This window comes from Mustela nigripes, chromosome 1, assembly GCF_022355385.1.
Source record: "Mustela nigripes isolate SB6536 chromosome 1, MUSNIG.SB6536, whole genome shotgun sequence".
Taxonomy (NCBI): Eukaryota; Metazoa; Chordata; class Mammalia; order Carnivora; family Mustelidae; genus Mustela; species Mustela nigripes.
Genome location: NC_081557.1, coordinates 14,545,831 through 14,573,080, shown reverse-complemented (window position 1 = coordinate 14,573,080; position 27,250 = coordinate 14,545,831). Strand labels below are relative to the sequence as shown.

At 36.1% G+C, this 27,250-nt stretch overlaps 2 protein-coding genes and 1 pseudogene across 2 annotated transcripts; all 3 read right to left on the bottom strand.

Moving 5' to 3' along the window:
- Positions 1–343: 343 nt before the first annotated feature.
- On the bottom strand, positions 344–1,273 carry LOC132010149 (olfactory receptor 4P4-like). Its single transcript, XM_059388113.1, has one exon. The coding sequence runs from the start codon at positions 1,271–1,273 to the stop codon at positions 344–346; it is 930 nt and encodes a 309-aa protein (XP_059244096.1).
- An 11,680-nt stretch (positions 1,274–12,953) lies between these two features.
- Positions 12,954–13,889, bottom strand: LOC132010352 (olfactory receptor 4P4-like; annotated as a pseudogene).
- Positions 13,890–25,361: 11,472 nt separating this feature from the next.
- Positions 25,362–26,297, bottom strand: LOC132010340 (olfactory receptor 4P4-like). The gene has a single exon (XM_059388235.1). The coding sequence runs from the start codon at positions 26,295–26,297 to the stop codon at positions 25,362–25,364; it is 936 nt and encodes a 311-aa protein (XP_059244218.1).
- Between the last annotated feature and the right edge of the window lie 953 nt (positions 26,298–27,250).

Below are 27,250 nucleotides of genomic sequence, written 5' to 3'. Positions count from 1 at the left end.
ATCATCAATAATATTATAATAATGTTGTATGGTGACAGATGATAATTAGACTTCTTGTGAGGATAATTTCAAAGTGTACAAAAATGTTGAATCACTGTGATGTATACCTGAAATGGACAGATGCTATATGTCAATAATACTTCAGTAAAAAAGAATAAAAAAAGTCTTTAGAAAATAATAAATTTATCCAGTCAGGAGAGGTCTGAGGAAATGCTAAAGATTCTGAGCTCCAACTGTGGCTGGCTTTTGCAGTCATGATATACTCTGTGTATATCATTTCTTCTTACTTCTAAGGCTCAAAGTAGAACCCTAAAATGAAATTCTAGAATGTTCTTAATACAAGTTACTTCCCTCCCCAAAATAAATGATGATACCACATTTTCTTCACTGCATTCTTCATTTCCATGTTTCTCAGTGTGTAGATCAGAGGGTTGAACATGGGGGCAATGATGGTGTAGAAAAGAGCAAACACTTTGTCTTCTGGGAAAGTTGTGGCAGGCCGAATGTAAATGAAGAGAATAGGCACAAAGAACAGAACCACAACTGTGACGTGGGAACTGCAAGTGGAAAGAGCTTTGGAGCGGCTCTCTGCAGGGTAAGCCCTAAGGGTGTATAATATCAGAAAATAGGACACCATCAAAATCACAAAAGTCACCAGAGCAATCAGTCCTGAATTAACAACGACCAAGAGACCAATTCTGTCCGTGTCCGTGCAGGCCAGCTTTAGTAAAGGATACACGTCGCAGAAGTAGTGATCTATCTCATTGGGGCCACAGAAGGGTAGGAAGATGGTGAGGAGGAACTGACTGGCAGAGTGGATTAAGGCCCCAGTACAGCAGGCTGTGATGATTGCGTGACACCTCTCTTTGCTCATGATGACGGTGTAGTGCAGGGGCTTACAGATGGCCACGTAGCGGTCATAAGCCATCCCTGTGAGGATGAAGATCTCCACACCTCCAAATAAATGTGTGGTAAAAAGCTGTGTCATGCAGTTACTGTAGGAAATGGTCTTCCTTTCTGCCAGTAAATCAGCCATTAGTTTAGGTGTCACTGTTGAGGTGTAGCAAAGGTCGGAGAGTGAGAGGCAATTAAGGAAGAAATACATGGGTTGGTTCATTAGTGGACTGCACGTGATAGAAATTATTATGAGTAAGTTTCCCACCCAAATAGCAATGTAGCAAAATAAAAATAATACAAAGCAGAGGATTTCAATGTTCTCATTTTGAGAAAGTCCCATGAAAATAAACACAGTGACGTTATTCTTGTTTTCCATGATCCAGTGCCATAAAAATGCTTAACAGTCTCCTGAAAAGACATATTGCACAAGTTAGTGCCGAACATGTGCATGGAGAATATAGATGATGACACTGACATCATGAAGCTCTATTTAATGGATATGATACGATATGATATAATTTTTTTCTGATTAGTCTCATGAAGATTTCCATAAGTCAGTTTTTCAGGATATTATGTTCGATCTTGACATTACGTTTTATGAATGAATTCAATCAGTAAATTAAAAAAGTTTAATAATTATTATTAGTTGCCAAATGTTTTCTATTCTAAAGAAATATACAACAAAGTCCTTATAAAGGAAATTTTTCTGGATCCTTCCAAACACACATTTGTTTTTGTTTTTGTTTTTGTTTTTTTTAAGATTTTATTTGACAGATCACAAGTAGGCAGAGAGACAGGCAGACAGAGAGAGGAGGAAGCAGGCTCCCTGCTGAACAGAGAGTCCCATGCGGGGCTCCATTCCAGGACCCTGGGATCATGACTGGATCCTTAACACACTGAGCCACCCAGGTGCCCCCAAACACACATTTGTTAAAGAGGCAAGTATAAGTCATTAAAGTTGCTGTTAAATGATATCGAAGCAAATGTTAAGCTTGGCAATGGTCACTAGTGGACTTATATGCTTCCCCAAAATAGTTTCAGATTGAGGTAGAAAATGAACTTAGAGATTTATATGATAGAAATATATGTACAAAGTGGAAGATAGAAAATCTCTGCAGGAGGCCTCTGAGTTGGTTTGAATAATTTTTTGATTGCTTGTTTATCTTACTTAGTGATTTAGGACAGTAGGATGCTGATCTTTTGTATCAAATGTTTATTTTTATATCAGATATCAATACAAATCATATATTTAAAGGAACCACAGAATAAAGAGAGAGTTAAAACTAAAATGATGAGGCACCTGGGTGGCTCAGTGGGTTAACCTCTGCCTTCAGCTCAGGTCATGGCCTCAGGGTCCTGGGATCTAATCAGCTGTTGTGTTCTCTGCTCAATAGGAAGCCTGCTTCTCTCTCCACCTCTGCCTGTCTCTCACCCTACTTGTGCTCTCTCTCTCTCTCTCTGCCAAATAAATAAAATCTTCACAAAAAATAAAGCTAAAAAGAAGAACTGAAGGCAGTTTACCTTTGTGGTTTTTCTCCGACTCAGTGTACCATAATTCACAAGTCAATTTCTTCCCATCAGTCCAAATTATAGTATGAAATTATTTTCGATATTCATCCAAAACATATCTTTTGCCAAAACCTTAAAGAATATTGAAACTTCATAACTCAAAGAAAAAATGTATAAGAAAATGTTTATATGAAGACAAACATTTGGGACCTAGACCCCATTACTAATTATACCAGTATATAACTTTGGATACCAATTTTTTTTTTTTTTAATTTAAATCATCGTGTTTGGGGTGCCTGGGTGCCTCAGTGAGTTAAAATCTCTGCAGTCAGCTCTGGACATGATCCCAGGGCCCTGGGATCAAACCCTGCTTCGGGCTCTCTGCTCAGCAGAGAGCCTGCTTCCTCCTCTCTCTCTGCCTAATTGTGATCTCTATCTGTCAAATAAATAAATAAAATCTTTTAAAAAGTCATCTTGTTTGTAAAATAAAAAAAAAAATGACTGAACTTTGCCACAAAATGGTTGAGAAACTCAAAAAAAAATCAAGAAATGACCCTTGCTTTATTAACCATAAGAGTGTAAGTGCTAGTGTTACCTAATCAGTAAGGCTGTCAATAATGAAGTCTCATAAATATGATTCCATGTAGGAAATAAAATTTTAATGCCTTAAAATTATTTTGAGCAAGAAGGTAACATCGAGATTGGCACTAACTTAATCTCCTAGTTCTAAATAGAAGGGATTTTAATTAAAGGTATGTAGAAAATACAGGGACACCTGGCTGGCTGGCATACTGGAGCATGAAACTCTTAATCTTGATTTGTGAGTTTGAGCCCCATGTAGGGTATAGAGATTACTTAAAGAAATCTAAAAAAAAAAAAAAAAAAAGAAAAGAAAAGAAAATCTTAAAAAATTTAAAAAAATTAAAAAGCATATAGAAAATACATATAATAAATGAAGATAGCTTCAATCTCTTCATTTACCAGTTATATTAAACCTACAGGATTTGATATGTGAAGATACAGGCAATTTAGTTGCGGTTGACCATGGCTTCTGCTAACTTAGACTCTCAGTGCTAACGAAAAAATAACATTGAATTGGTAACCCATGATCCAATTGTTTTTCTATAAATTTTGAACTCAAAAGGCATCATTAATATTTACCATCTTTCTTTAGAAGTTGTGATATATCTTCTGCCCTAAACTTGTTGCTACAGTTTCTCATCAATTATTTTTTAAATTCTCCCCTTATCACTTTCTTTTAGAGGTTAATTGTATCACACACCAAACATAAAATTCCTTTGTAATGGGGCCTTAAAACAAATGAGTTTATTTATTTGGTACAATTTTAAGATTTAGAATTAGTGTAGCAAGAATCACTGAAAAGTTAGATTTCATGCCTCCAATGATGCCATGAAAATTTCTTCTTACCTATAAATAAGCACCCCCTATTTTTGAAATAATATTTAAAACATTTGTTTGGTCATTTTTTAAAGTAATTGCTTGTTCCTTTAAATAGACAGAAATAAAAACATTATCTTAATCATGTGCATAGAAATAAACAACCACCTGAGTTGTTTTTCTTTTTCCCCTTTCCCAAAATTAAACAAAATTTTACCAAAACCTGAAATTAATCCCCTATACAAATTAGTTGTCAGAATATGTAGGTAAAGCCCATCATTCTGTCTTCATCTGATAAAAAATTAATTTTCCAACTGATGAAATGTGGTTTAACCTCATAACAAAACAATAATGTTAAATATGTGGTAGAATTTTCTATTTTCTCCAAACTCCAGTCCATAGATAATGCTTCATTTCACTCTTTTCTTTCTTTTTTTTTTTTTTCATTTCCCTGTTCTGCAAACTTCTGTGGTTTATCAAGTATGAACGACCACATATATTTCTAGCTTTTCAATATTATTTAGTTAAAGATTTATTTATTTATTTATTTAAGAGCACAGGAGCAGGGGAGGGGAAAAGAGAGAGGGAGGGAATCCTCAAGCTGAATTCCCACTGAGCACAGAGCCTGATCCTAGAACCTGAGATCACTACTTGAAGCCAAAACCGAAGAGTTGACGCTTAGCACTCTCTGAACCATGAGGCGCAACTCTAGCTTCTCAATTTTAGAGTGCAAGAGGACCTCTGATTTCTATTGTCAACTTAGTCATCAATTTTCAGTGTGATCCCCAAACTTCATTACCCTCAACACATTTGTTTGTCTAAAATAGAGGCAAATTCTTTGTTCCCTAAATAAATTAGAGAGTTGTGAGTTTCAAATTTAGAAATAGATGTATGAGTACTTTGAAAAAAATACTATCTAAATGAATATGTTATTAAGATCAGTTTGATGCACGTACAAGAGTAGTAATACCTTACGGATATAACAATTAGTTAAAAATGTCCTGATAAAGTATATATAGATCACCTAAATAGTATTTAGCAAAACAGAATTTGAAATCAGAGTTTTCTGAATCTAGAGCTTGAGTCCATGTCCATACCTGGAACAGAAGAAATTTAATGTTAAAGACCCCTTTCCTCCAATTATTTAATTATTTCATGCAAAGCCAGATAACCTCCAAAATCGTAATCCTTAAACCATTTCAGATTTCATGCAAAGCCAGATAACCTCCAAAATCGTGATCCTTAAACCATTTCAGCCATTCTAATATCGATATGCAGATGATAAAATGAGATAATAAATTACAACAAACTATCTTAGTCTATAAAATGCAGAAAATATTCAAACAAAACTGCAATCTCAATCTGTTCCTCTTTCCTGCATATGTAGCCCAATTACAAAGAGTAAGAGTAGAGAATAAAAATCTGTTATTTTAGAGAATGCAATTTATTCTTAGAGAATACAATGCGCTGAATATTGTCATGTCCTTGGATACGCTTCTCCAGCCACAAATAGCTCCTCTGTAAGAGCAGTGGTTAGAAGAAAGAGGTCATCATTTACTCCCTGCTGTAGTTCTCCCCTCACTGTAGGAACTTGTGTTCACTTGTTCTAGAGGCCCCTTCTTAAAGAGGATAAATCTAGTCTTGAAAATTTATATGTTTCAGTTAAGATTTTGCTTAAACTTTGGGCTTTCTGCTATTGTCAAAATTTTGAAAAAACCTTGATCATAATGAACATAATAAATTCGGGGTTTGCTATGAATCATCATATGGCCTCAGTTCATTACTTTACTACACCATCAGTAGGTTTAAAGTCTAATGGAATAATTTGTACATACACATATAACATAAACTTTTTAAATTCTCCTAATAATTCTGAGAAGTAAATAGTTCTAATAAGCTCATTTAAGAAAATGAAACTGAGGGGCGCGTGGGTGGCTCAGTGGGTTAAAGCCTCTGCCTTCACTAGGGTCATGATCTCAGGGTCCTGGGATCGAGCCCCGCATGGGGCTCAATGCTCAGCAGGGAACCTGCTTTCCTTCCTCTCTCTGCCTGCCTCTCTGCCTAATTGTGATCTCTGTCTGTCAAATAAATAAAATCTTAAAAAAAAAAAAGAAAATGAAACTGAGTTATAGAGAAAATAAGTAATTAGCCCAAACCCATAGACATAATTAGTAGAGTTTGACAATCTTAAACAACATGTCTCATTTGCTAATATATTTAGCAAAACATTATGTACTTACCATACTAATTTGATACTTAGTGTATACTCAGTGAGTATTGGATAATCTAATAACTTAAAAAAGTGCCTCACTGACCCCAATATTTCCATTTTTAACTTGTGCCAAACTAAACCTAATATAGTCTTAAGTTTTGTGATCCTAAATTCCCAAAGGACACAGAGAAAGTCTTAAATTCTGTCTTGAAATACTAAGAGTGTTTGCACAAATTTAGCTCTCAGTTCTCACCAAGTATTCCTGATCTGTATAATGCTTGGCATGTACTGTTTTTTTTTCTCGGATCATCATATTGGCAATGGATAAGTACATCATTGGTGGGTACATCTATCTCCTGAGACTGTTGTGGGATAAAATGTGGAAGTTACCCAGTACATTTTAGGAACTTCATAAATATTTCTAATTATTTTATCTTTGTTCTATATCTTGTTAAATACAGGTTACTGATTATTTAACCAATAGTCAGCAAATGTTTGTAAATAATTACAAGAAAAAGCTTCAATGATTTCAAATGGTCTGTAAATAAAATACCCCATAATTGAAATTATTGTCCTAAAGCTTATTCCCAGAAACAAGGGCAGGCAACAAAATTAACAGAGAGAAGAGAAACAAAAAGAAGATAAACAGAGACTCAAGTTTTGAGATATTTGCTTTGATTTTTTTGGCGACCTGAGTAAGGTCTTAGGTTAACGTAATTCTTGAATTATTGGAGCTTGTTTGTTTGTTTGTTTTGAGGAAGGAGTTATCAATACTCATGATAGGGTTAGTGCAGGGAGTTTATTTGTCCTTTCATTTTGGGCTTTATCACTTTCCTAGCAACCTGTGAATCACTTTTTCTTAATCAATGCTTTTTCAGCTTCCCCCCCACAACTTATAATTTTTTTTTTTTTAATTTGAAATTTGTTATCCACCTAAGCATCACTCCCCGTTGCTGTCTGCCTGTATCTTAGACTGTTGTATGGCACTTTCAATGGGCAGTACTTTGAATTTATCACCGCCTCAACCTCAAAACAAGCTAGTCTATAAAATTCAGAGAAGATGCCTGTATTCAACTTTAACTGAAAGTCAGTCAGCTAGCTATACAATGGAGGCAAAATATACTTAGTGGATCTCACACAGTCAGGCAGGATAATGGGAAGGGAAGAGAAATAATTCACCTCATGTTCTTTCACTTTTTGTGGATCCATTCCTACTTCTTCCTTCTGGTGTCCCCCCTTTCTTCACTGAAATTCTGTGAAGCAGGCTCACTGAAAGAAGGCTCCCCACTGACCAGGGCTTGATACTGTCCAGAGCATTTCATGTCAGCTTCTTGAATTCACATGTCACTCAGTGCAACTCATCAGCCATTCACAGAAAGAAAGCTGGTATTATTTTAAAGACAACTGACATCGCTCAACCAACATTCCCACAATGAGACATATATTCAGAGCAACAGTTGGAAGTCAAATGGAATAATTTTATATCCAAAGGAATCAAATCACAATCTATATTTTCATCATTAAAATTACCCCTAGAGATGCCCAAGCTCACATGATTAATTAATACTTTATAGAGAGTACATTATAAATTACATTTCTCTTATCCTAGAGCACTCTTCTTTCCAAGAAATTTGGGTTTACCTTCCCAAATAGAAGTTCACCAGGTTGATTTCCTTTAGATATAAGTTGACAAAGTGCAGCTAGGATTGGATCCGGATTATAAACAGTGTGCAAGCCACAATTAATGTTGCATGCCATTTAGGAATTTGTCATTAGAAATTCCTCCAGGGCACCAGGGACCATATTCTCCTGCACTTAAGGAATTCTGTGATGAAAACAAACTTGAGGTCCTAATCCTTTCTCTGATCTCCATAAACTGACAGAAGTTTAGACATCCTTGGCCCTCATGGTAACAAATGGTCTTCATCTCTGCTCAAAAACTGTCTTTATTGTAGTTTCTAAGAGAATGACAGTGAGTTATAAAGTCCTTCCAAGTATATAGGTAAATTTCTGGGAAAATTATAAACTAATAAAGCTTAATATTATTTTGTATTATTTTTGGTTTAGAGAAAAATAAAGATTTATTTTTAGAGAAAGACTGAAAAAGAGCACTAGCAGAGAAACAGGCAAAGGGAGAGGGAAAGAAACCTCAAGAGGCTCCCCACTGATACAGGGCTTGATCCCAGGACCCTGAGATCATGAGCTGAATAGAAATCGGGAGTTGGACCCTTAAGGGACTAAACCACTGAAGTTTCCCTGATTTAGAACATTTTTTAAAAGTTATATGAAAAAGAACATTTGCATTTGAGCAAAACTTTCATTTGAAAGTCTTTAAATGAGGGTTTGTTGCGTGTTATACACTAAGTGCTCCTGTTTAATCTTCACAAAGACTCACTGTGTTTTTTTTTTTTTTTTTTTTGATCCAGAAGAAAACTCTGTAACAGCTAAGATAAATACTGACTAAGGTTGCTAGACAAGGAGGAGATTGCATGTCAGGGTCAAGAGAATAGTTAGTTCTTAGGAAGGGGAGCGGTGAGGACAGGATGGTTGACTGTGGAGATGTGGCAGTGTTCTATTTTTTTATTCATATGAAGATTACAGGGGTATTTCCTGCCCAGTTCTCTATCCCAACCCCAGCCCACAGCTCTCTCTTTCTAAGTATCTTTATGTATTCTATTTCATAAGTTAAATATGAAAAGAATATATAACAATACAACCCTAAAACCATATTCAAGGCACTGAAGCGACCCAGGGTAGAGTGTGAGGTTGGATTTGCCTTCAAAGAATTAACTTGAAAGCAAGTCCAGGTGTTTCATTTTGGTCCAGTCTATTGCCACTCTCCTCGGGAGATCTGGTTTTTGTGTTTGTTTGTTTGTTTGTTTTTGGTATTTTTTTAACCTTATTGAGGAATCATTGACAAATGTATTGAGGTGGACAGTGTGATGATTTTATATGCATATACATTGTGGAATTATAATGAATACATTATTACCATCACTTTATATTATAGTTCACTACTGTTTGTTTTTGTGGCAAGAATGTTCCACTCTCTGTATTATTAACTGTCATCACCATATTGTGGTTACCTCTTCAGAACTGACTCTTCTCCTAACTGGAAGAATTCTAACACTTAACTCAAAGAAAACTTCCCCAGTCTATGTCATGTTTTCACCAGTATTCTATTCTTAGCCCAGAACGTCCATGGGTGCCCAGGCCTCCCAGTCCTCTCCAAACCATGCCGTCATCTCCAGGCTCTGATGTGCAGCCCCTACCCCTGAATCTTTCTAGCTTTACTTCCCCACCAAGGAAGAGCATTTGCTCCCATAGACTCACTGTCCTCCAACATGGAAGTGTCATTACAAAAGTCTTAATAGTTATGGTAGCACTTAAAAGAGATCAATGTACCATAAATGGGTTATGACTTAGAAATGATGAATGAGTTAATATTCATTCATAAAGCACAGCAGAAAGAAAGTTGTTGAAAGAAGACTATGCTCTTGATAAAGGCTGCTTTGATGTATTGTAAAAAGTCTAGCTGGGCTTATTCACAAAATACATTTTGGATACGCTAAGTTTGGATAGAATCTGGGCAACTCCAAAGATAATTAAATGTGCATTTGTTAGCTGCCTATCTTGTATAGTTAAACCTTGATTTTAGCAGTCTGGAAGAATTCATTATAAATTATGTTTCTCTAAATAACATAGTGTCTTCTCTGTGGGTTTCTTACTTCTAGAAGATGGTCAAGAAGAGAGCATCATGAAGACAGTGCCATTGAGAAAAGAATATGGAAATAGTCATAGGACTTCTTTTGTAGATGATTAATGTCTTAAGTAATAGCTATCCCATGTGTCCTAGCCACTAGTCAATTTCTCAAATGCCATTTCAATTTATCATTTCATATTTAAGTGACACTAATAACTTTACTTATCAGTTTTATATTGTAAATGAAGAATACAAGATGCTAGTTGTTTGCTGATTTGACCAAGAGTCAGGCCATTCAAAAATGGTAGACTGACATGCAAATCAAAGTGTAGGACTCCTGGTTTGATGATCATTATTCTCCCTAAGTGCTATTCAGATGGCTCTTGAGGCTGAGGACAAAATATACCAATTATTTACATTCTGACTTACCTTTAAGTTTTTATACAGATTAATCACTTATGGTATTATGAAATTTTATAATGAAGTAAAACATTTGCTCAAAGAGAACTTGAGGGTAGTAAATATTAGGCTGATATGAAAGTATCTTTTTATTTTTTGCATTAATGAAAGACAACAGGACTAAGAGTAAGATTTATCACTCTCATTCTTTTTCTCTCCAAACCTGTAGATATTCCTACACTGTCTTTTACGATGTGGTACTAGTGATGTAGTTGTAGTTTAAGCCACCACAATATTCATTTTTTTTTCTTAATAATTTGTCTAAGTTGTAACTTATGTGATTCTTCTCGCCCATGAATGTGCTACTGTTTGCACTTCTTATCATTTTTTCTCTCTTTCCTGCCCCTTCATATTTAAAAAAAAAGATTTATTGATTTATTTTAGAGAGAAAGAGAGCACAAATGAGAGGGACAGAGGGAAGGGAGAGAGAGAGTTTCAAGCAGACTCCATGCAGAGTGTGGAGCTTGAAAGCAGGGTTGATGTCCCACCCCAGAAATCGCAACCTGAGCCAAAATCAAGAGTTGGGTGCTTAACCCACTGTGCCACCCAAGTGCCCCACTTTCCCCTTCATTTTATGTAGCTGTTGAAATTATCTTTTTAAAATTCTATTGCATTTTGTTTGAAAATTTTCTTCATGTTTTATTTTTTTTAAGTTTATTTATTTATTTATTTATTTTGATTTGACACAGATAGAGAGTACAAGTAGGCAGAGCAGCAGGCAGAGGGAAAGGGAGAAGCAGGCTCCCCACTGAGCAGAAAGCCCAATGAGGGGCTCGATCTCAGGACCCCGAGATCATGACCCGAGCTGAAGGCAGCCACTTAACCAACTGATCCACCCAGGTGGCCCTTCTTCATGTTTTAGAAATAACTCCCCTTTGTGGTATTACACAATTACTGATCTTCTTTTGAATCTCAATTCTTTTATATAAAGATCCTAATTATTTGCATTCTGTTGATGATAAAAAATACTTTCTTAAATTGTTATCTTGGGAAAATTTTCTCCAAAATACCTACAGACTATGTTCTATTCATGGGTGATGGTAGTATATCTTTTAATATCACAAAAAAATGTGTTTTATTTTATTACTTCCTTTCTCACTTTGAGATGAAAAAAATATATATATAGATAGATATAGATATAGATATAGATGATATAGATATAGATATAGATACACACACACAAGAATTATGCTGAAGGAAAATTTCTATCTTGATAAAGTTCAGTTGGCCCTATTCCTTTTCCATCAGGATGGAAATGGAATGAATTTTTCAGGTCTACGTGACACAGCAAGCAGATATGTGCAGTTTCTTCCAAATGCAGTTTTGAGGTCGCTCAACTAACCCAGCTCTACTGGAAGGGGATAAGCTCTGCTACTTTTCTCATCTTGTCTTTCCACATTGTGAGTATCTGTGATGCAATAAACATGACAACAGAAATGAAAATTTCCCCCTATCCCTTTGTCCCTATCTATGACACGTTAAGGGAGATCGGGTGGGAGGGGGTGCAGCAGCTCCCACAGGGCAAGTATAAGCACCCTTTTTTCTTTGATTTAGAACCAAATTATCTACATGGATTTTTTTTATCACATAATTTATTTCACATAAGATTTAGATGAATTTCCTACAGAAAATAAAGTTCAATAACAAGAAGAAAATTCTTTTTTTTTTAATTTCTGAAAACCACTTTTCATCTCCATTTCTACAGAATAACAAAATGTTGTCAAATCATCATGTATATATTTCATATGCAAATAAATATTCAAGTTTTACAAGCAGTTTCACAGCTTCAGAAATGCTTACTGTATGTGACATAGTCACCATCATTCCTTTAGCCTAGAATATTTTTAATATACTTATGTTCCTATCTGTTAGGGTCCGTGATCAAAGGAGCAAGACTGATACAAAGCGAAGGTCAAGCAAAGCTTTATTTCGCGCCAAGCATCAGAAACCAAACTAACTGGTAAGGGCTAGCTCTTACGAAAAGGTGATGATGACAACCCTGGCAAGGCCTCTCCCAACGTGGCCACTCTGGACGAGGCCGTTCCCTGACGGGGCTGCTCCAGACGAGGCCTCTCCCCAGACCATGCTGCTTCTGACTAGGCCGCTCACCAAGGAGGCCTCATGTCAAGGAAGCTGCTCCCGGAATGAAGCTGCTCCTCAGAATGTTGCTGCTCCCGGAAGGCCGCTTGGTGAGGCCATGGCTCTGGGCAGCAGGGCTGCTGGCGGCTCTGACAGCTCTGACAGCTCTGATGGCTCTGACAGCTCTGACAGCTCTGACAGCTCTGACAGCTCTGATGGCTCTCCCAGCTCTGAGGACTCTCCTACTCCTCTTCTTCCTCAGCCGTTCAAACTAACCTTTATAGGAGTGGTTGAACCCGGCCCACACACAGGTGGCCAGTGGGATTTAAACTCACCTCAGTAAATATATGTGCATCCCACTGATTGGGTGTCTTCACCGGGCCTGACCTGCCCTTGTATCTAGGCTTTGCAAGTAAGTTCCTCTGGGAAGGGCAGGGTCAATCTAAGTTCACTGCATAGGGTCAATCTAAGTTTACTACAACAAAATGGCTCCCTCTGGCCAACCAGGCCCTTACATGACCCAATCCCAGTTCCACTAGTAAAACTGTCACCTTACTCATAATTCCTCAGTTTATCATCTCCAACATTCATTAAGTGAAAGGTTTGGTTTCAATGATCTGAATGATCAGAGCTCTCTGATTTCAAGTTCATTTTTGCTCCTGCATGAAGATTTCAGCATTTATTGAGTAGGACAAGTCAATTGTGTTTTTCTTCTAAAAATATCCTTTGACACCAAACCCTTCTCATGGCTTTTTTCATCTCTGTATTTCTCAGGGTGTAGATTAGGGGATTGAACATAGGCGCAATGATGGTGTAAAATAGAGCAAATATTTTGTCCTCAGGGAAAGTGGTTGGAGGTCGAAGGTAGGCGAAGATTAAAGGTCTGAAAAATAGGATCACCACAGTGATATGAGACCCACAGGTAGAGAGAGCTTTGCGTCTTCCCTCAGCTGAGAGATTTCTTAAACTCAATAATATAACAACATAAGACCCAAACAAGAGAACAAAGGTTACTAAAGTGACCATTCCTGAATTGGCAACCACAAGGACCCCAGTGATGTAGGTATCAGTGCAGGCAACTTTCAGTAGAGGGAAGATATCACAATAGTAGTGATTGATTTCACTGGGGCCACAGAAGGGCAACCCCATTATCAGAGAAAACTGAGAAAAAGAATGGAGAGCCCCACCAGCCCATGCAGCCAAGACTAGGAGATGGCACCTTTTCCTGTTCATGATAAGCAGGTAGTGGAGAGGTTTGCAGATGGCAGCGTAGCGATCAAAGGCCATGACTGTAAGAATGAGGATTTCAATCATTCCCAGGAAGTGCAAGGCAAAGACCTGTAACATGCAGTTATCATAAGAGATGGTTTTTCTAGCCAGTAGCAGGTCACCAATCAGTTTGGGTGTCATACAGGAGGTGAAGCAAATGTCTATAAAGGATAAGTGGCTGAGGAAATAGTACATCGGTTGGTAAAAGAGATCACTGCATCAAACAGAGACAAGAATTAGGAGATTTCCCACCAAGACAGAAACATAACAAAATAAGAAGAAAACAAAGCAAAATTTTTGTATGTTCTGGTTATAGGAAAGTCCCAAAAGGATGAATTCTGAGATGTTTCTCTGACTTTCCATAAATTGTGTATTATGCACAAATAACTGAGTATCTGAAAAAGAAAAAAAAATTGGATGAAAACATTGACAATATATAAATCATAAAATCTACTAACAAAATATAAACCTAATTCAACAAATCACAATGGCTAATTTATAAATCAATATTATTACATTTTTTCCCTTTAGGAATCATAATTGATTTTGTGATGATTTTTTAATTTTATCAAATATTCACTTATTTTGAAGTACTAAATATACTTTTGATTAAATCTTGAAAATATAATGATTTAAAAATCACCATTTTCTAATAAGAAATTGTACCACTGTTATTTATAACCTTTAGATAGTAGGGACATTAATTTATGCACAAAATTTATTTTACATATCAATTTCCATTGTGTTATTCACAGCTGGCTTTTGTTCTAAGTAATGTTCCAGTTCCCCAAAGGATTATGGAACTTCCTCCTAAATTGGCTAGAGACAGAGGATGGAGGAAGGTAGTTGTATTTCAAAAAAAGAGAAACAAAAATCCTGAGCTTAAATTGTGAGTTGGGTGATTAGGATTGCAAATAGTATTCTTTGAACTATAAGGGTGGTTATGGGGTGTGGATTATAATTTGAGCTCCAGAAACCTGTCTTTCTAGCTATGTTATAAAGCAAAAATAGTTGTAAAAAGAAAACAAAAAGTAGATTTCTTTTGTCGGTAAATTTTGAAAAATAATTTGAAAAATATGTTTATTTCTAACTTAAATTTTAGTGTAAAAGAATGTTTGAAGGTAAACTCCATAGCCATTAAACTTAATAATGTAATAAGACACTAAATGAAATTGAAGACATTCTAGTCTCTTTTTTTTTTTTACTTTATTTATTTATTAGACAGAGACACAGTGAGAAGAAATAGAAGTAACAGAAGTAGGGGGAGCGGGAGAGGAGAAGGTAGACTTCCTGCCAAGCTGGGAGCCTGATGTGGGGCTCCATCCCAGGACCCTGGCATCATGAAGTGAGTCAAAGACAGGGGTTTAACGACTGAGCCACCCAGGAACCCCACTAGTCTCCCTTTTTAACATGAAATGATCAAGTTGTATCCTCAAAATTATATACAAGTTATAGTTCTCCCACAATTTAATGTTTTTCTTATACCTTCTAGTATATTGTCACAATTACAGTTGCAAATAATAACTAATTTATGAAACTACAATATTGCATTCCTTTAAATAAGTATGCATAAATCCTGGAACTGAGATAAATTTGAAAATACTTATTAAATAATAAGTAAGTCTAATTATGAGAATTATTTAAATATTAAAATATTCATCTATTCCCACCATAGTCTTTTCAGTGTAGAAGGAACAGATTAAGAAAATTCAAATGAATTTCCCAAATGAAAGAGCCAATAAACTAAAATATTTATAAATTATATGTCCTAATGCTTATTCTTTCAGTGTGGCTTCCCACAGGAAAGGGGCATGCATCAGAGAAGATAGCAGTGGAGGAATTACTACAGCTTTCCTCTCTTGAAAGATGACAGACTGCAAGGTCACTGTAAAATATCCCACAATAGTTACAGGAAAATATGTGATGTTGTCACATGTCTCTGTTTTGAAATCCCTTCACAGCATCAGGCTTTCAGATTCCCCACTACAGCTGTTACTGTTCCAATCTGTGTACTCATGGAAGTATCATCACTCTGGGAGGCACTAGTAGAATAGCAATTTGACCAACTTCCTGAAAAAAAATTTAAGCAAGGGAAATACATGACTTGAAAAGTAAGGTAGAGGACAGACCACTTTTATTCATTATTTATGCACTGATGAGGGAGCAGAAGGCTGGCTGAGGACAAAGCAAGAAGCTGACACCTGGCAATCTCCCCCTCATCCCCACTCCTGGGTGGGACCAATGTGACATTCTTTAAGAAAGTCCCAACTATCTTAATGTTAATGGCTTGCTAAAAGGAAAAGACAACCTTGTTGCTGGCAAGACCTCAGGTATCAGGTACGTTGTAGATCCTCTTCAGCATATGAAAGTTCTATTGAAACCTCCCTTTCCTCTACCTTCCCCAACCCCATGGTACATAACCTGCCATCCCTCACAACCCAGGGCAGCATCTATTCCTGCCCATGGGTCCTGTCCCTGTGCTTTAATAAACTGCCTTTTTGCACCAGAGATGGCTTAAGAATTCCTTCTTAGCCTTCAGCTCCAGACCTCGCCCCACTGAACCTCACCTATATTCTATAACTTTATCACTTCACTAAATTTCTAAGGCTGTTGGTCACTTGGAGGCTGTCAACATTCAGCTGTTTGCATCAAGTGAAATAAACTGAACTGAAGTGAGGTGACTTTTGGGTTTCAATCTTAATATATAAGATTTATTTAAAAGCTGACATCCAAATCTAAGCAGATTATAGGAAATAAAAATAAAGCATGAATTTAGATAATTACCACACCTTATTCCCAAAGTTTTCTACATTTTCCATTCTGTTACCATTTATAATAAAATTTTACCAGAAATAGGACTGCTTTGGATTTCTCCATTCACACAAGCAGTTCTCACTGGTACAAGACCCTAAACCTTCTCATCCTGAGCTTCAACCTCTGTAAACTCTAATCTCAACCCAACACCCGAGTGATGAGGGAGCAGGAGGCTGGCTGAAGACAAAGCAAAAGCTGGCACCTTGCACCCCCTCTCCACCAGCTCCCCTTGGCAAATAGTTAACTTGCAGAGATCACAATCCTGAAAGACAGGATTACAGATGTCCTAGAGATCTACAAACAAAGAAGTTACCTTATCAACAGCACAATTTCCAGAGGCAAATAACTCAGTTCCTCAAGCCCTAAGTAAAGTTAAATTTCTTCTAAACCCAAATCTTACTAACAAAGACACTTGATAGCAGAAATGTGAATGGCTTGCAAAAAGACAACATGGATCAAGCCAGCAAGGCCTCTGATATCCTGGCACCTTGTAGGCCCTCTTTAGCATATGAAAGTTCCCTTGAAACCTCCCTTCCCCTCACCTTCCCCCAACAGCAGGGTACATAACCTGCCATCCCTCACAACCTGGGGCAGCAGCTCCTCCTGCCCATGGGTTCTGTCCCGGTGCTTTAATAAACCACCATTTTGCACCAAAGATGTCTCAAGAATTCTTTCTTGGTCATTGGCTCCGGACCTCAGACCACCGAACCTCATCTAGGTTCTAGAACTTCATCACAAGGAAAGAATGATGAGCTTATGAAACAAAATGGCCAGGGAAAATTGAGACTATGTAACAATTATATATTTTTTCCTTAAAATGTACAATCTCTCTCTTTGAATGACAAGATTAAGAAGTCAATTGTCCTCCAAGCAGACATACATCTTGAATCAATTCTCTGGAAATAAACAAACACAAAATTGCAACAGAGATTTTGGAAGGACAACAGAAGAAAAGGTCAAATGGATAATGTTCTGGTGGCAAGATAAAATTGAACTGGTGAAATTGTTGGCTACCTGGGGGAGTTTCTTAACACTTAATTTTATTTTTATTTTTTCTAAATATTTTATTTATTCATTTGACAGACAGACATCACAAGTAGGCATAGAGGCAGGCGGGGTGGGGGGGCCACGGGGAGCAGGTTGCCTGCTGAGCAGAAAGCCAGATGCAGGGCTAGATCCTAGGACCCTGGGATCATGACCTGAGCCTTAGGCAGAGGCTTTAACCCACTGAGCCACCCAGGTGCCCCTTAACACTTAATTTTAAGTAAACAGTCTTTTTCCATGCTACCAAAATTAAATAAAAAAAAAAAAACAGTTTGTAATTTTGTAGTCTGCCTAACAGTCCTGTTCTCTCCTTATGACTTACCCCCAGCTTTGTAAAATCTCATTCTCCTAGGTCAACCAGGGTGAGTATATACTAAATATATACATTTCTATTGATGTACTCAACATGTGCCTTACTACAAACTTATTTTACCTGATTCAGGTGAATCTAAAAAATTTGAAGAGATGCTAATTTCAAGGATGGGATTTTCTTCAAAGATAAGAGGTTGGAAAGTCACTGGCAGCCTACAGATTTTATTATTTTTACATGTATTTTTCAAAAACACAAATTCTATTTGTAATATACAATAAAAACTAAATATTGCTTTTTTATTTTTACTCTTGCTTAAATTTTAATACCACACCAGAAAGTATAATTGTTAAGATAACAGAATAAATGTCAAATAGATGTAGTGAGCCTAAAACAGGAGGTTATAAGTGTGATTACCTGAGCATCAGTTGTGGATGGTCTTCAGGTTTTCAGTTAGTCAGGAAAATGTCTTGGTCACACATATGCCCCCTTTAGTTACATAGTTTGCTAACCCTTCACTGACATTTACTTCTGAAAATGTGAGACTACAAAGCACTGATTCAAACAAATCTCAGTAAAATCTCTAAGATGTTAAAGCTAAAACGTTTATTCCTGAAAATATGAACTATGAAGTTTATCTCTCCCAATTCTATCGAGGGTCTGAGTGCTGTAAGGATTGCTTTTTACAAACTAGAGAAAGAAAACCAGAAATAGGGATATGTGAGGGTGAATGGGTGGCTCAGTGGGTTAAGCCTCCACCTTTGGCTCAGATCATGATCTCAGGGTGCTGGGAGAGAGCCCCGCATTGGGTTCCCTTCCCCGCCTCTCTCTCTCCCTGCTTGTGATTTCTTTCTGTGTTAAAAAAAAAAAAAAAAGAAGAAAAAAAAAGAAAAAAAAAGGAAATAAGGATATGTAAGATATTATCAAACATGAAAGAACATTCATTTCTGTTCATTTGTACTTATCAAGTCCTAAATATCACAAATGTGCTCAAAGGTTATTATTGAAAAGCTGTATTTCTTGTTCCTCCTTTAAAGCTGCTATATCTACGAGAATATGTGGGAGAAGTGGAAGACTATGTATTGACAAATAACATACATTTAGAAAGATATGTGTGACAAATATGTGATATATAAATATATGTGTAAGAAAGACTTTCCTTATAGGATTGGGAGTAACATATGTTGCATTAATATTCCTGAACCTTCAAGAGCAGTCAAATATATCCTATAGACTGAGTGATGTGTTATACAAAACAGGACCCCAATATTTATTAAATATAAAAAGATGAGGGAAATAATAGAATAGAGCAACATATCTTAATTTTATATCGTTGCATTGGCAAAATTAGTCAGAATCATGTCAAATCTAGGGAGAGGTATATTTGAAGAGTGCTGAAGGAAGGTGTCACATTAGTAAGATACTGTGGGACTGACAGCACTCAATGAAGTGGTCATCAAGAACTGAGAACAGGGGTGCCTGGGTGGCTCAGTGGGGTAAGCCTCTGCCTTCAGCTCAGGTCATGATCTCAGGGTCCTAGGATCAAGCCCTGCATCGTGCTCTCTGCTCTGCAGGGAGCCTGCTTCCCCCACCAACCCACAACTGTCTGGTTCTCCTCCCCACCACTGCCTGCCTCTCTGCCTACTTGTGATCTTCCTTTCTGTGGAAAAAAAAAAAAAAAAAAAGAATTGAGAACATAATATTGCAGTGACATGAAAACACACACACACACACACACACACACACACAGAATATAGCTGATGAGGGGTATTTATTTTTGCTAAAATATCCCACTATATTACATAGTACCATGAATTAATTTGCTTAAATTATTCCATAACATTGCATAGAACATTGTAAATTAATTACTATTGTTTTTTGTGGATAAATCTTTTCACACCTTTCCTTCTCCTCATTCATGATCATGCAGCTGAATAATATGAATATATTTTTCTGCTTGGGTTGATCCAGGATCCTGTTAGGAAGGAAATAGTGTTTTTCATTTTCATGTACTTCTATTTGGGGATGATGTTGAGTAACTTTCTGATTATTACTACTGTCAAGAACAGCTGGACACTCTGGAGTCCAATATACTTCTTCCTTTTCCACCTATCCTAATCTGACATCTGCGTCTGTACTTCCATAGCCCCTAGAATGGTTGTAGATGCCCTTTTGAAGAATACCACTATTGCTTTCAGTGAGTGCTTGGTACATGTCTTTTCACTACATTTCTTTGGCTACCTGGGGATCTTCATCCTTATCCTAATGGCTGCTGACCACTATGTGGCCATCTGTAAGCCCCTGTACTACACAACCATCATGAGGCAAGTCTGTGCTGTGCTGGTGGCTATGGCCTGGGTGGAGTCCTCTGTGCATTCTTTAGCTCAGATGTTTCTGGCCTTGAGTTTACCCTTCTGTGGTACCATTGACCAAAGTTTTTGCAGTCCTTGTTGAAACTTGCCTGAGCAGACATCTATGTGATCAACCTACTCCTGGGGTCCAAATTGGGGCCAAATGCCCATTGAGTTCTGTCCACTGATATGCTCCTATGTTACATCTTGTATCTTGCCCTCTTCCACTTCATTGTGGTCATCCTGTATATTTATATACACACGTCCTGCAAACACCTTCTCCATGGGTAAATGATAGCGGTGTTCTATACACTTGGAACAGCTTGCTCAACACTCTGACACTCTGAGGAATCCAGAAGGGAAAGCTACCATAGGAAATTATGCAGCAAGAAGTGGATTTAAGATGACTAAAGATGAAAGGAAGTTTCAAATATTTTCTTCATAGTTTGGATTTACCTAGAAGTCCATAAAGAATATGATCTTAGTGGCGCCTGGGTGGCTCAGTGAGTTAAGCCTCTGCCTTGGGCTCAGCTCATGATCTCAGGGTCCTGGGATCAAGCCCTACATCTGGCTCTCTGCTCAGCAGAGCCTGCTTCCCACCCCCCCTCTCTCTGCCTGCCTCTCTGTCTACTTGTGATCTCTGCATGTCAAATAAATAAATAAAATCTTAAAAAAAAAGGAATATGATTTTAATGTGGTAGAGCTAATAGAATTCTGTCTTTGGAGATGAGCACTAGTTCCTTCAGGAAAATATCAATATGGACACACACACTGGTTGGGCTTAAGTCAGTTTTATGTAGAGGAATAGACAGCATAAACTACAAACAGGTACATAAGGTCTATAGCCTTAGATGTGTTCCACTATTCTGTCTCTGCCTGTCTCGCCTACCTTATTGCTTGTGGTTTTGATCTAGAGCTTGCCCTGTTCCTCTTCATGTGGACTCCTGGTGTTCTCTGCTGCTCTGTACCACCCTGAATGTTTGCATCCACATACTGGAGACTTTTGGTCTTCCAGTTTCCATTATCAGGCGCTTTTGTGTCATTGCAGCTGACCATGAACCTTCAATGTAGTTGTTCTTCCTGACTTGGTAGAAAGTATCAGATTCAAATAATTATAGGAGTTTTATGTTGTAAAAGACACTATGTAATCTAATAATTTCCATTCCAATTCTTGGAGTTATATTCTGAAATCCCTTCTTTTAAAGATTTTTTTTTTTTTTTTTTTTTTTTTTTTTTAGAAAGACAGAGAAAGAGAGAGAGTGAGATAGACAGCATTCTCATGAGCAGGAGTGGGACAGAGGGAGACTCTCAAGCAGAATCCCACTGATCATGGAGCCTGAGATGGAGATCCCTTGTTACTGAGATCATGATCTGAGCTGAAATCGAGCTTCAGATACACAACTGATCGAGCCACCCAGGCACACTTATATTCTGAAATCTTGTGATATGTTTAAGTACATACTTCTAGAACAGTAACTGAACTTGGTGAGAAAATTCATGTTTCTGAGATAGTTCTTTGATATTAAGAAGACCTTAGTGGCTTGGTTTATATGCCTAGTAGTATTCTTGTGGTAAAATCTACTTTATGCTCCTATATTCGTCCCTTCTAATTTTGGGGGTGCTAGGTTTCTTTTGAATCATACCAATGATAATACTTTGTCTATAATATTAATTATTATAATTATAGCTTAGATGACCCAAGTTAAGGATGATATATTTATGCAACAGAAGAAGAGTGGATAAGCAGTAAGTAATAGTGAATATTAGAATATTAATTACTAAAATAATAAGATAGTCCCAAGGATGATATTTAGCCCTTGAAACAGAAATATTTATATCACAGACATGAATTATGAATTATTTTTCCTGATAAAGACAAACAGGTCAATGTAAATAAAAAAATCATTGGTTTGCAGAAATTCAAGGATAAAGGAGAAGAGGTAAATAAGCAGAACATGGGATATTTTAGGGAAGGGAAACTACTCTGTATGATACTGTAATGATGGATACATGACATAATGCATATATCAAAATCTGTAAAACTTGGTAACACCAAGAGTAAATCCTAATGTAAACTATGGACCTTAAGAATACTGTACCCATATTGGCTCAGTAGTGATGAGAAATGTAGGGCCCCACTGCAAGATGTCAGAGAACAGAAATTGTGAAGAGCATAGAATGTATGTGGAAAATCACTGTACTTTTTGTGTAATGTTCCTGCAAATCTAAATCTGCTTTAAAAAATAAAATATATTAAAAAACATATTAGTGAGAAAGTGCCATTCTGCCATTACAGTGCTTAAAAATATTTTATTTGAATTTTTAAACAAATTAATTATATGAGCCACACATATTGATGCCCAGAAATCCTTTACAGTTTATGCTGGTATGCTATGCTAATCTTATTAGTGAATATAAAATATTATATTATCTGTGGTTATTTCTTAAAAATTGACATATTTTAACATTGCAAGCATGAATTTGAATGCTGTTATACCTCATGAAGAATTTTCAGCAAAATGCATTAGCTACATTACACAGGATAGTCTTTAATATTTTGAAGTTGTATGCTTTTTAATTTTACATTATGTTTTTGTTTCTTATAACATGCAAACTTTCTCAACATTTTCACATCAATAAACATATATGCTGAATTGCATATAGTTTTTGAAAATAGTTTGTGTCAACTAATACCAAATATGCTTGTTTTTTTTCCATTAAAATATCTATATGTATTTTAGATTCTGATTTGGAGTAATTCTGTAATCTACATCTTCATATCCTCAGGCAGGATTTTGTGTAATAAAAATGGCATCTAAGAAGTTATTGTTACATGAAAATAATTTGTAAGTATTTGTGGTGATGGAAGTTAGCTAGACTTATTGCAGTGACTATTTTTCAATATATACTTGTATCAAATCATTATGTTACATACAAGAAATTAATATAATGTTATACATCATTTATATCTCAATTAAAATAAAGACTATATTCTCAATTTATTAAACATGAAAGCCACAGTAAGAAGTCTGGTCATTTCTGTGAAAGTTGTTAATTTTATAGAATGCTAAAGCCTGGTTAATTTGAAATGTGTGTCTAGATTTGTAGCAGAAAATGTCCGTAGCCATAGGTCAGCATCGTGTGCAAATAATAGTTTCAATCACTAATAATATTCTAAGAGAGAAATTCATATTATTAAGGATGATAATGAAAACAAATAATAACCACTATACAAAAGAGGTCTTTAAATGAATCTGTTGTTTAATTTAATTTTCTGAACTACTATTTCATGTTCAGAGACAGCTTTCTTAGGTCCAGCTAGGTAATGATACAGTATAGAACATGCCTAGGAGAAAAAGTTTAATCTGGCAACAGTTATGTTTCTTTGTATATAACTGCAGAGGCCATCTGTCCATTTCCTCTCTGCTCTAACAGCTCTGGTAAATTTCACCTTCCTCATTATTATTGTTTTTTTTTTTCTGCTCTTTATACCTGGTTGTTATGGGCCTACAGACTGATTGCAGCTCTTCCATTTTACTTACATATTCTAAAAAGTTTTCCATGTTTTTAACATCTCCCTTTTAATAAAATCCTACTATCAAACATTCAAACATCTTCTCTATAATGACATTTGCTGTGTTTCTTAAGCAACCTTTATTTAAATCCTATCTCATGCAAAAAAGGTGTGTGTGTGTGTGTGTGTGTGTGTACATATATATATATATATATATTTTCTGTAGAAAATCTTTTTCAGATGTCTCTTATTCATTCCACTTACAAATTCTGGTATATTTCTCATGTCATAATGTATATTAGTAATTAATAAAATTTATTTTTTAAGGCAGCATTAGGTTCACAGCAAAACTGAGCAGAAAGTACGAAGATTTCCCATAATACTCCTGTCCTCACACACAGACAGCCTCTCCCACCAGAGTGGGACCATCAAAGGAAGCTACTCTCACAAGTTATTATCTCTCCAAATATTCTTTTCATTAAGCTTCACCCTTGATGTAGTACATTTTATGGGTTTCAATATACATAAGGACATGTATCCACAACTATACTAACATACAGATATGCTTCCGGTTCTAAAAATCTTCTGAGATCTGTCTATTCATTCTACCCTCCACACTGACCCTTGGCAAACACTGAAGGTGTCAAGTTCTCCATTGTTTTGCCTTTCCAGGATCCATATGGTTGCAAATCACATAATAAGCACCCTTTTCAGATTGCCTTCTTTTGCTTAGTAATACACATTTAATTTTCCTGCATATCATCTTGTGGCTTGATAGCTCATCTTTTTAGCACTGAATAATAGTCCATTGTCCAGAGAAATCACAATTTATTTATCTATTCACCAGTGGAGGGAGGTCTTGGTTGCTTCTGAGGTTTGACAATTATAAATAAAGCAGTTATAAACATCTATATGCAGCCAAAATATGCTTGCAAAATTTACTTTAATTTGCTTTGGTTGGTTGACCATATCTTAATCTGTCTTTTGCTAGGCTTCATTTTGTTTTATTTTTTTCTCTCTCTCTCTATAGCAGAGAAAGTCTTCACTACTGGATTCATTAACGTTCCCCTCATCAACTGGAGATAGGTAGGGTTTGTCAACAATTACATTTATTATTCAGTCCCTTAGGTTTTATCAAAAATGTTTTATATTCTTGTCAATGGTGAAAAAACAAGTAATTATGTTTTTAGCAGCCTGAATTATTGACTCTTGCTCTGTCTTAACTACGCATTACTATTATTTTTGATATGAATTCAGGAGAACTGATTACCAGGAGCTGACTTAAAACAGGTCTTTTATACGGATATCTTCATTGTACAGCTGATTTCTGAATGCACATAGAGGAAGTAGAAATGAATGTGCTATCATAAAGGTACTTGTGATGATTTAAAGTCATTATTTTAATTTTGGATTTCAACCTCATCACTAGTGCAGAATGTGTATCACTATGAGAACTGGCATATAAGCCCAGGATTTTTAATAGAGTTATCATTAAAGTTGTTTTGTCTTTATAATTCACTGACCAAATAGTGTCATTTTATTTGATTTGGCAGTTTTTTCTACTGGCGACACTAATCACACCTCCTTAATACTCCATAAAATTAAGTTTTCAATTAATTCTGGTATGTGAGAATTAGGATTCATTTAGCTATCCCTTTAAATTTCTTTATAATTCCTCTTTCTTTCATGAATTCCATTCACAATAGACACTGTATATAAAGATAATCAAATATTTTTTAGCTCGTTTAGTCACATCAAGCTCATTTTTAAAATAAACTTGCTTAGGTATATGTTTGCTCAAATTAATTGTGTACTTCTTTTGAAAATAATGTTTGACACAAAACTTTCCTCATGGCATTTTTCATCTCTGTATTTCTCAGAGTATAGATTAAGGGATTGAACATAGGAGAAATGATGGTATAAAATAGAGCAAATACTTTGTCCTCAGGAAAACTGTCTGGAGGTCGAAGGTAGACAAAGATCGAAGGCCCAAAAAACAAGCTGACCACAGTGATATGAGACCCACAGGTGGAGAGGGCTTTGCGTCTTCCCTCAGCTGAGTGATGTCTTAGACTAAACAAAATAATGACATAAGAAACAAACAAGACAACAAAGGTAACTAAGGCAACCATACCTGAATTGGCAACTACAAGGACACCAGTGATGTAGGTATCAGTGCAGGCAACTTTCAGCAGAGGGAAGATATCACAAAAGTAGTGATCGATTTCATTAGGACCACAAAAGGGCAACTGGATTGCCATCAATAATTGAGGAAAAGAATGGAGAGCCGCACCAGCCCACGCAGCCAAGACTAGGAGATGGCACCTTCTCCTGTCCATGATAATCACATAGTGGAGAGGTTTGCAGATGGCAGCATAGCGATCAAAGGCCATGGCGGTAAGAATAAAGATCTCAATGCCTCCAAAGAAGTGCACGGCAAATAGTTGTAACATGCAATTACTGTAGGAGATGGATTTTGTCCCTCCTAGTAGGTCACTAATTAATTTGGGTGTAATACTAGAGGTATAGCAGATGTCCATAGAGGATAAGTGGCTGAGGAAGTAGTACATCGGTTGGTGAAAAAGAGGACTACATTGAATGGAGATAAGGATCAGAAGGTTTCCTGCCAACAGGGCACTATAACTGAATAAGAAGAGCACAAAGCAAAATATTTCTATGTTCTGGTCATATGAAAGTCCTAGAAGTATGAATTCTGAGATGTTTCTCTGCTTCTCCATATACTTGTGTTTTCTATATATTCCACACAAATGAGTATGTTTCTGAAGGAAATAAACAGAAATTTGGTGAAAACTTAATAGTATGAACACAACGATATAAAGTTTACTAAGAGTAGATTGACATGAATATTAATATTAATTATTCTTGATTTCTTAAATTAAGCTGCTTTCTCCAGTTTTATTGTGTTTGATTCTATAGAAGTATTGTGGAATAATTTTATAATGGGAATGATTATCTATGTTGCTCAGTTTTACTGATAATGATTTTAACAATATTTAAATTATATTTTAAAAATTAAAGATGATTATTATTAATTATATTATTTAGATAAGAAAGAAAGTTTATAAAAATTCTGTCAAGTCAAAAAATACTTTGTTGTATATATCCTAAATGTGTGTGGCTAATACATGAGGTCAACTTTCCTATTTTCACCCTTTTCTGGTCAAATTCCATGAATTATCTGGCACTGAAACCTCAGGAAATGCAAACATGCCAGTCTGAACTGCTGAAGCTTAATTTGTATAAAGCACACTCTTTTTTTTTGCTATGTGACCAAATATTGCCAATGTGTCATGCTAAACCAATGGAATCACTGTTATTTTATAGAGTGAAGAGTGGGGAAAAAACTATACAGCAAATAGAGAATGTCTATTAATGACGGAAATTGTGGAAATAAATTAGCCATTTCATTCATTTACCTAGTTATATTTCATGTGTTAAAGAGAATTTTAAAAGTGTAAATACTGTGACTAATGGTCGTGATGACAATCATTAAAGGATAGATAAAACCATTAAGTTGCTCAAGTATGTTTCAATAGTGCATTTGTTATGCTGTTGTCAAAAAAAAAAAAAAAAATCCTGTGTTTTTATACAATCTAAGGGACTAGGATCAAAAAAGGGGATGATACACAAGGTAACATTAGTCAAACTTAATGGTCAGGTTGCACTCAGC